The sequence below is a fragment of the Pteropus alecto genome, unplaced genomic scaffold, assembly GCF_000325575.1.
Source record: "Pteropus alecto unplaced genomic scaffold, ASM32557v1 scaffold186, whole genome shotgun sequence".
Classification (NCBI taxonomy): Eukaryota; Metazoa; Chordata; class Mammalia; order Chiroptera; family Pteropodidae; genus Pteropus; species Pteropus alecto.
The window spans coordinates 1,377,428-1,388,632 of record NW_006439190.1 but is presented as its reverse complement, the minus strand read 5'-3'; the positions used below and the strand labels follow the sequence as shown (position 1 = coordinate 1,388,632).

Sequence of the window (11,205 nt, the reverse complement as noted above, 5' to 3'; positions counted from 1 at the left end):
GACAGGCACTTTAAAAAATTTTTGAGTTTTGAATTGATGTTAAATATACCCACAATATAAATGTTTTAAAAATTAATCTTTCATTTCTGACCAATTTTAGCAGCAAAAAGACAGAGCTATTGATGAATGGAGCTGCTCAAAAATAGGAGAGGGGACCGTCACACTGGATACTGAGGGGGCGGTTCCTGAAAGAGAGAAGTCTTGCAAAAGTGACTCTGCAAACCCTAAATAAACTGGATCAGTTTACTACCAGACAGAAACAGCAGGAGGACACAGAAACGCAGTGACAGTGTCATATACTGTACCTTGCCAACGTCTCATACATCGTGCGTGCGACTTCCTTATATGCATGAAAATCATATGGAACAGCTTGAAGATTAGGACAAAGTTGTTTAGCGTACCCAAAAAACATTCCATTTTTAATACCAACTTGTCTAGAGAAAAGATACAACACAATGGAGGTTAAACTAAAAAACTTTAAATGCAAAAAAAATATCAAGTATGTTGATATTCTCTCCCCATGCCATTAATATACAATTTTCATTTAATTGCATTCTCATTAGGGGTAAAAATAAGCATTAAGAAAACTTACAGGTTTGTTTCCTCCTCAAAGGGAATTACACAACTATCTGATTAGGGTTAATGACATGTGGAGGTCTGCCAAAATGTTACTAAAATCTCAGCTTTGGCTCTTGTACTGGAAGATTTCTCTGAAGACTCAGACCCCTGATCGCTTTGCAGAGATGCCAGCTGCCATATGCTGGTGATATCACAACCACCAGAGAACAGGAATGTGCAGTCAAAAACCAGTTTCTTTCCCTGTCGCACGGCACGGTTTGGCCAGGGTTCATCCCCCGAAGACAAAGCATACAATGAAAGAACTACACAAAACTGTGCTATGGTGAGAGATAAAATGTGCCCACCCTACTACTGCCCGGTTCCCAAGAGACCAACTCCATGCTCCAGAAGTGGCTCTACAGTAGCAGAGAGGTCAACAGCATTGTGTACAGTGAACATGACTGTGGGCTAGAGCCAGGGTTCCAGAACTTCAAGGGACCCAACTAAAAATGGTAAATTTAAAAAAATCTTTTGTGTGTCTCTATGACCCACGTTATCCTTGCTATTTAGAGCATGCAGCACAAAGGTGTAATTGTGGAATTATGCATAATTAGTAAAATTCCATTTTATCATTCTGCAATGGATCAAGAAAAAATATTAAACTAAAAACACAAGCAAATAAGCAATGTTTTCACCAGATTACACACGCCTATGGAAATACATCGAATAGTTATTCTATACATACATTCAATAAATATTTACCTAAGTGCTTACTTTGTATGGAGGTGTGCCGTATTTTAACAAACATATTTACAAAGTCTTTAATTACTCAGAGGCCTGTGAACCCTCTCCATCTCAGACCCTCAACGAGAGCCAAGAAGGAGAATCTTCCAAGCTACTCAGAGAAAAAGCAAAATGACATGCATTCCTTACATATACAAAGACAGTAATGAGTTATCTGACCACGAAGCCCCTAGTAGATGAGAAATATCTAACAGGAAGGAGAAAAGACGGTGAAAAAAGTAATGACTGACAAAACACATGGTAAAAACTTTCATTCAACAAAATTTTATGTATCAGGCATTTTGTGAGGTGGTATATAAAAGATGGTGAACATGAAATTTCAGGATGCTCGTGAGGACAACCCTGCCCTCACCCACCCAGGAAGGGTTATGGTCAGCGGTCACGTCTAGTTAAGGCAAGGCATGATATGTAATAGTCTACAAGTCTACAGAGAAGTACATTAATAGCATATAACATTTCAATGATGCTAGATATATAGGTCAGCATGGAAAAGCTAAACTTATAAAAGAAATTATTCATTTTTAAAGAAATATGTTACACAGTTCCTATAAATATATTCTTACATTTACAGTCATTTCATTTTCCAAGTTTTCACATACGAAAATCAACAAGGGCATGTTACTTAGAAGAGTAGAGCACATCTACGCATTGACTTGTACACATCCACATCCACATCCACATCCTGGAGAGAGAGGCTGTTTGGAAAGTCCATGAGCAAGGAGAACCTGAAGCTTCCCCAAACCAAGGGAAGCAAAAGACTCTGAATCAATGGTTGAGAAATGAGATTTGTTTCATATAAAATAAATGAGTAAAGACCATCACACAGCAGTCTGAAGTGACTCCTCACTCAGGTGACATCGTGCTCCTCCTCCTATTAAAAGCCTAGGCAGAAGAGGCCACCAGTGAGTGCTTCCTGTGTGTGGCAGAAATGGCCTATTCATCCACATATCTACCTTCTCACATACAAAGCTTGTTCTTTACAGTAAGTATGGCTAGAACTAACAGTAATATATATTCTGACCTACATACACACAGCCTACCTTTCTATGGCTTCTACCATCTCATGTTCCCGTTTCATCCTTTGCCAACCCCATTATTCATCTGTCTACTGAAAACTCACCAACACATAAAACTGGGACAACCAAACCTACAGTCCAGGCACCACCTCAACCCCAGAAACATCTCTGATGCAACTGTCAATATACTTATTTTAAAAAAGTCTTTTCACTTAAAGAAAATATGATTATCAGATAGCTCCAAGAAATGTTTTCTGGAGACCTTCATTAGCAATGGCCTTCTAGAAAATGGAAAATTACAATTAAAAGACAAACACCCCCACGGTTGTGGGTTTTGTGGTAGTGTTTTTCCAATTTATACTCGAATTCATTTTTATCACTTTCTGCATCTCTTTAAATATTTGCCACTTAAGTAGCACTTAAATGGCTTCCTACATATTATTTAGCCCTCATATATTATTACACATTCAGCTTGAAAATCACCATCTGTGACACAATACAAATGCACCACTCAAACTCCAACAGAAGCCTAGAGTCTAGATGTAGCCTTGGCCACTAGAATCCAGAACCACCAGGAGCAAGTGAAGCTTCCGCCTGGAGGCTACCTTGGCAGACTCATCCGGCACCCAGCCTGGGGCACTGAGTGAGAAGAGAGATCCTGCAGAGGCAGAACAGAAAGGGTGGAGCTTTCATTTCATCAACCATCAAAATCTAAACTGTGAGTATCTGGGCTTCATCACACCCTCCAGATCCCAAACACAACTGTCCAGCTATTAATAGCACAGGTCACCACTCAGGAACTTAGCGAGGAAAGACCAGGGTACTGAGCACAACATGAAATCAGCTCTAAACCACCCGTGCTAATGAACATATAATAATCCAAATGTACTCACACTTGATAATTTTTTTATTAAAATTTCAACTCCTCAGCTACACACATTATCAACTAACAATGAAAAAAATTAAAACAATTCTGTCAACGAGAAAGGCAAAATTAGTCTGGGAATAAAAGTCTGACATGTCATGAGTGGCAAGTAATTTAAAATATTTTATAATTATGCATGTTTGTATATGATGCTTTCTTCTTAAATATTCTATTTATAAAACGATTGGCAAGATTTTAAACAAACTATTCTTGTTAGATAATGCTGAGTTGAAATATTTTTTGTTCAGATTAGACTTGCTTGAATAACCCCAACTTTTAAGCAAGACTGAAAAATGTTACATATAGAAAATCATTGTTGTACATCTGAAAATGTCAATTATACCACAATTTTAAAAAAGTATCAATGATAAGCCAAAGACACTACCCTAATCTCTCTCAAAAAAAAGACTGAAAAATGTAACTGATATGGTTTTATCATTAGAAGCCTAGAGTCTAGATGTAGCCTTGGCCACTAGAATCCAGAACCACCAGGAGCAAGTGAAGCTTCCGCCTGGAGGCTACCTTGGCAGACTCATCCGGCACCCAGCCTGGGGCACTGAGTGAGAAGAGAGATCCTGCAGAGGCAGAACAGAAAGGGTGGAGCTTTCATTTCATCAACCATCAAAATCTAAACTGTGAGTATCTGGGCTTCATCACACCCTCCAGATCCCAAACACAACTGTCCAGCTATTAATAGCACAGGTCACCACTCAGGAACTTAGCGAGGAAAGACCAGGGTACTGAGCACAACATGAAATCAGCTCTAAACCACCCGTGCTAATGAACATATAATAATCCAAATGTACTCACACTTGATAATTTTTTTATTAAAATTTCAACTCCTCAGCTACACACATTATCAACTAACAATGAAAAAAATTAAAACAATTCTGTCAACGAGAAAGGCAAAATTAGTCTGGGAATAAAAGTCTGACATGTCATGAGTGGCAAGTAATTTAAAATATTTTATAATTATGCATGTTTGTATATGATGCTTTCTTCTTAAATATTCTATTTATAAAACGATTGGCAAGATTTTAAACAAACTATTCTTGTTAGATAATGCTGAGTTGAAATATTTTTTGTTCAGATTAGACTTGCTTGAATAACCCCAACTTTTAAGCAAGACTGAAAAATGTTACATATAGAAAATCATTGTTGTACATCTGAAAATGTCAATTATACCACAATTTTAAAAAAGTATCAATGATAAGCCAAAGACACTACCCTAATCTCTCTCAAAAAAAAGACTGAAAAATGTAACTGATATGGTTTTTATCATTATTATCAATGCCAAAAATGTGTGAACACTTGCTGTATTACAGAGGTAAAAATGTCTGTGTTCATCAGTTATCAAGAAAGGAAAAAAATAAAGACTGCTCTTTTTAATTAATCAATTCATTACTTCCTCTACTTTAACAATAATTATAATAGATTATTTTTAAACGACTGATTTTTTTAAGTATGAGGAACACATATATGGTATTGTCTGTTTCTTCTTGCACTGAAACAGCCAACTGCAATGAGATTTTAAGGTTACTGTAAGATAAAGATCACACACAAAGTTGGTGACGAGCTGACAACACTGCAATTTTAAATGAGATTATTAGGTAGGCCAGTATGGAATTATTTATTTATAATTTAAGAGACAACCGAGTTTTAACATAATTTAAAAAAGACACAGTACTGGGAGGTTTAAATCACAAGGGATTTCTCTGAGCTGTCAGAGGACCACTAGAAGAGCTGAAAGCCCTCCCCCTTCAAAACATCATATCCTCTAATTCCATGCCTCAAAAGACAATGGTTTAAAAATGAGTGTCCAATTTCTTTTGGTTTCTACTGTAGGTACTGGTTCACTGGGAAACTAAGGTATTTATTTAAAGTTATCTAGCACTGGTGAGGTGAAAAAACAGGAACGGAAGGAATACTAGAAACATTTTCATTCCATAAAATGTCTATAACATTAAAATATGATAGGCCTGACTAGCATGTCTGAATTCACTTCAAAAGATTATATAAACTAAGTAAATTAACTATTCTTAAATATTATGTCACACAATTTCCACATACCTGGCTTCATAACTACAAGATGCAATTTCAGCCTTTGATAAAACAGAATCAATTCCATTTGTTTGTGCAGAATCCTGATTCTCCCATTCTGATGACTCTGGTATATCTGCTTTAAAAATAACAAAATTTAATGACTATATTATAAACTGGTTCTCCTCGACTTTCATTCAATATATTTTCCATTTCTTTCTTATAACAAATCAATTTACAAATAAAAAATAAATTTATATATAAGTTTAATAAATTCCAAATAGTTATTTCCACTGATATTTATCACCTTACTTAGTAAAAGAAAATCTGTAACTCTAAAATGGTTTGCTTCCATGAAGTTCTTCACCAGCAGTCAGATAAAAACTCAGAATAAGTTGAAAATATTGTTTTAATAATAGTTAAAAAAAAATACATATATCAAAAGATACATAAATATAAAATAACCCAGTCTCTTTAGATGGACAAGGATGGAAAGTGATCAGGAAGATGAACCTCCTTCCACAGCCTTAAAAGGATTATACAGCTCTTTGTAATGGGACTTAATGGAAAATATAAATCTCTTTAAAGGTTCTTTGCTGTTTCCTAAAAGAACTATCTGCAAAACTTAAAGCTAATTAACAACATGTTCGACAAACATCAAATTCCTACAAGTCATTTGATTAAACGATAATTTAGTAGATAACATACCGTAAAAATTTCATCCTAAATTTAAGGTTTTTCTTTCACGACCATATCAGGTAAAAGCTTCACAACATCATTCCCCTTTCAGGAAGTTCTACTTTTGGTTTACCAGTGCATGTTCAAGTAACAACATTCACATGTGATCAGAATATCAACTGCTTTACCGAATACAAGTCTAGCCTAAACACTGCAGCTCACTGGTATCTCTGCACATCCAAATCGAATCTGCAGCTTTACATTGATACCAAAGCACAGTCTGGGGAGCCTGCAGTGGCTGGCAGCCACTCCATGTGCTTTACCACCATCGGCTTCACTAACAGTTGAGAAAAAGAGTAAAACACAATTTCATTTCCAAGTCCCCTGGGTACGGCTGTTAAGTTCCAAGAACAATATGCTTTAAAATCATATTTTAAAAACACAATCTCAGCCACAGTTCTATTATGAACAAAAATACCATTAGTTAGTAAAACAAAACCGAGATATACAACATCAGCTAATTTTAGACAAACCTATTCTGAGTCCACTACCACAATATATATAACAAACTCAGTATTTCTCTTCTATTAGAGACATAATTTCCATGAAAAATCAGCCAAGTTAAAGCACCACCAGAAAAACATGGCAAAGTGTCAGGCTTCATAGGCTAAAACAACCTTTCCTAACCTTTCCTGTTTGACTCCAGCAGTGACCATCTTTTACCCAACTACGCAACCTATACAAGCATTTCCGGATTGTAGCACCCATACACACAAAGCATAAATGCGAATCTAGCTCTGAGGACTAGCATCTTAATGAGGCCAAATCCAAATCCCACTTGCATTAAAAATTAAAACAGCCGAGTATATAATTTGAGCTATGATTTCTGATATAGTGACTAACATATGCTATATACCATGACAAATTAAAGACAGAATGCAGAGCAGACTATCCAGTGTTTCCAAAGGGTCTTAGAAAGCTAAATATCTGCTTTTACAGTCTATTACTCTAAGCTGAAAATCTTAAGAATTTCAGGATTGTGAGTATCACAGTTCCAGAGGCTGCTACTTAACCGAAAAAAAAAAAAAAAAAGAGTTGAAGCCTAAAACAGCCACAACCAGCTGCCTTTCAAAGTATAACCATGAGTTATGCATCAAAGGCTGGGGAGTTAGGGGACTTCTATTTGAAGGGACAGTTAAACAATCTAAGATATTTGTCTTGACAATTAGAGAAAACCATGCTTGAAGCGAGAGCAGTGTCTGAGGCCCCTGCGCTCCCAATGCCTGCCAGAGAGGTGGCGCCTAGGGTCCCTTGTGGGTGGCCGGGCGGCTGACCTTTTCCACCGTGCAGCAGGGTGCGTGGTCCCTCCGCCAGCGCAGTGAGTTGCTTCAAGGGAGATTCGGGGAAATGCAGGGACACACTGTCCTCACTGGAGGGCAAGGTAGAGAACTGCTCATCAAAACTTGACAAACTAGACGGGCACATGGAGAATGTGGAGGAACGGTTGGAGAAATCAGAGGCCAGGACCCAGGTCTGTGAAAAAGAAATCGCTGAGAATAAATCTATGGCTAATATGATTTTAAAAACTGTTGTTCTTTAGAATGAACACTGAAGTTGTTGAAGGGCCAGGAAATATCTGCATCCTGGAATCCAGAGAGAGATCAAAAGGCCCAACCACAAAATCATGAGTATAAATGGCTTCCAGATAATGAGGTCATCAATGAGAAGTGTCACCCTGAGCACTGCTCAGGAGACAGCTACCAAAGGAAGCCCCGGACAGTGAGCCCTTGCTTGTGCTCTCTGTTGGACAAAGAGTTTCTGAATACAATGAATAAGAAACTAAAGCTTCTACAAAGGGCTAAAGATGCAACTTGTTCTAATACTTTGCTAGACAAACAAGCCAACACATTAGAACTGAATTTTTAAAACAAAGCTAGTATGCGGAAGCCAGAGTCCTGAGTTGATTCTCAATGTTTTTAAATCTGGTGTCACATCTAATAAGGACCCAGAGAAAGAGAGATAAGGGATAAAAAGGAAAGAGGAACAAAGACACTCTGACAATGCTAGTTCTAAGTACAAGCTTAATGGCAACCAAACTTTATAATAGAGGACAACCAAACATTTTGGTAAACTCCGAATGGGTCGAAAGGTTTATTTAAGACATAAAAGTGAATGACATCAAGTTAAAGAAAGAATATAAAATACAAAATATCACATTCATCTTTCCTAGTGACAGGAAAGTCTATTTTGACAGTTTTCAATGATAGGCGAGTGTCCTTTTCATTTACTACCCACAGTAGAGTGGAGAGATGTAAATTATAAAAAGATCATTAGAATGTTATGAAAATCCAGTGGCTAAACTGATGAAGACAATTAGGTAACCAAGGACAGTGAGTATTCTGTTAATAAACTGTTCATGGTCAGATCATCTGTGATGGAAGGAAGACCTAACAGTGGCTCTTTGCCACTTCTATGAAACGTGTGCTTGTCAAGGCTGAAATCCCAGACGCAGACTGCTGAGATAAGGAAGCGTGCAGTAAACACCAGATTCTACCCACTGGAGACACTCTGAACACTGAGTAACTGAGAGATGTTACTGAATGCTATGATTGGTACTTTTTCCTTCTTTCAACATTCATTTATTAAGTTTTTATTGAGTGTCTAATATGTGACCAGAATTGTATATTTCCTCAAACTACTTATTTGTGTGGAACTTAAGATTTCATCTTTGAATATCACACAGAAAATATAAAAACCAGCCTACCACAAAACTATACTACCAATACTTAAGAAACTACCTGTACCATCAAATACCACAAGACAACTATATCCAAACAAGATCAGTATCAGCTACCTTAAGACCTATTCATGACAAAATGCTAGAATCTCAAAAATCTCTTCAAAGATTTAAAAACCAAGAAAAGCTTTAGAAAATCTGGAAAACACATGAAGCATGAAGATGTATCTATAATTATTTTCTCTTGTACTTACACCATATAAACAGATGACCACAACAAAAGAGACTGCAATCCCAGAAAACGCCCTCAGCCATGCCCACTGGCTTTCCTTTGGCCTTAATTTCACCGAGATCACTGCTAAAATAAATCCAAGGTTTTATAACTGAAAACTAGAGACCTAGTTGGGCTGAAATTTAACTGCATGCCTTCTGTTCTGCATATCTAATTTCTGACTACTTTCTGATTACTATTTTTCTGAAAAACTAATTTAAAAAACCTTTTTTGTTTTCGTTTTTGCAGACATCCATAAGGAAACTGATCAGTGTCAAAAAAATTTAATTTACGGGCAAATATTTCTCAGGGAAATTTACTCAGGGAAAAAAAGATATATGAAAATCTTAACAGTATCATAATTAGTATAAATTTATAATTATTTATTAATAGCCAAAATTTAAAAGCCAAAGAGGTAAGAAAATGTTTCTCATATGAAATAGGTTCAAAAAAGATGAGGAATGACTGCTGGTATTTACCTTTTCATTCCAATAAACGTTAAGTCCTACTGCTTCTTATTCCCATGCCTCACACAAATCTTTAGCAAGACAAACTTTAGCGTCTTTACTATGATAGGTGACCAACTTGCAATTACATTTCGAGTCCACAAATATGTCCATGATTTTCACCCCAATCTACATTTACACAAAGCAAACTAATCACATCTTATAAAACATTCTTCACTCTCTGTTCCAGGAAGATATATCATCATCCATTTCAACAAAGCATAACTATAAATCAGTCATCTGTATTGTTACATTCAGATTTTGCTTTAAGATGTCACGGACAACCTTAAAATCCTTGAATGAAAAATCTAGTTATTTCTCTGCTTTTGTTTTTATAATGACTACATCAACAGCAATATCCAGAAGCCTTCAGCAGGGGCACTGTGACTTGAAAGAGAGCTCATTATGTGTACCTGCCCTGCCTTTCAGGACTCTATTCTGGTAATACCGCCACTCCAACAGGGGGTCAGCGCCAGGACGCAAAGGTGCCCTTCCTGTGCCTCTATTACTTGTGACAGCCACTGGTTTTCCTGTGAGGAAAAGAATAAAATTATTTTTAAATTTAAGTACAAGAATATTAACACTGACAAGTAAAGAAAAAATTTTAAAAATGACATTTTTTCTTTAGCTTTATTTTGGTATTAATCTCTAGAAGAGCTATTATCTTTAAGGAATATAAATTGTCATGCACCACCCCCACCATAAAAAAGTAAACTATTTATGACAATTCTGATGCATTTATTCAACTTTAAAGCAACACTATCACTTAGCTTTCCATGGCTTTTGTTTGGTTTCTTACAGTTGGAAAACAGACACCTCAGATCCTAGATTCAGACTAGGAAGGATAGGGAGCAAAAGAATAACTATATTTAGATTTTTAATATTTCTGGTATCAAAAAAGTAGGGTAAAATCTAGACTAATCTTTCAATTTTATAGCAAGAAACAAATTAAATATATGTGCAGAGGAATCACAATCTGACCTATTATATAAGTAAATGCAAGTATACGGTCCTCAGTTTGAGGTTTAGTTTTAAACTTTTTCATATATCACTTCCCTGTGTGTAAGTTACAAGTTAACTACAACTTCTAAAGCAATAGCATGAATAATTTATATATTATACTGAATGCATTTACTGACAAACAACGCATCAAAGAGACACTCATGGGCTAAAATCAATTCTTTAACATTCTAAATACTTTTAGAGCTGAAGCAGTAACTACTAGGACAAAAATCCGGTCCTGGAATTAGCCCCAGGAGACTCTTAGCTTTCCTTAAGGGAAGGTCTGACTCTCAGAGGAAAATGCTCATAGTTACAGCTTTCAGACACAGAGAAAAGCACTGAAAAATCCAGAATAAATATTTTTTAAAGTACTGATTAGCTGACAAAATATCTGAAATTCCATTAAAACAAAGACCACACAGATGACAACATATTTTAGCAATATTAAGTAACACAAAATTACAAAGAGCTGGAATGTTCACTATACACAGGACAGTTATTTACTCGAGAGAACCCAGCAACCCAAGTCGCAAAGACGTGACTACCATAAAATTCCCACTTAAAAAAACATAGATAAAAATAAAGAAGATGCCTAATATAGGTCCTCACCTACATTAGCATGAGATGAGAGAGCCTTCAGCTGAAGATGAGTGTTCTTCCCTAAAGAT

The 11,205-nt window shown here is 36.3% G+C and overlaps 1 protein-coding gene across 13 annotated transcripts in view; it reads right to left on the bottom strand.

The window, feature by feature from the left end:
• Positions 1-11,205, bottom strand: part of REV1 (REV1, DNA directed polymerase) — a 74,434-nt gene that overhangs the window by 21,914 nt on the left and 41,315 nt on the right. For 9 of the 13 annotated variants that reach the window (XM_025049787.1, XM_025049786.1, XM_025049789.1 and 6 more), the window contains 3 exons: positions 9,949-10,065; positions 5,374-5,482; positions 306-434 (listed from right to left, as the gene is read on the bottom strand). In XM_025049787.1, the coding sequence (XP_024905555.1) occupies positions 306-434; positions 5,374-5,482; positions 9,949-10,065 (355 nt within the window). Of the gene's footprint in view, positions 1-305; positions 435-5,373; positions 5,483-7,355; positions 7,555-9,948; positions 10,066-11,205 lie in introns of all 13 variants that reach the window. The other 4 variants (XM_025049788.1, XM_025049790.1, XM_025049796.1 and 1 more) reach the window with 3 other exon arrangements.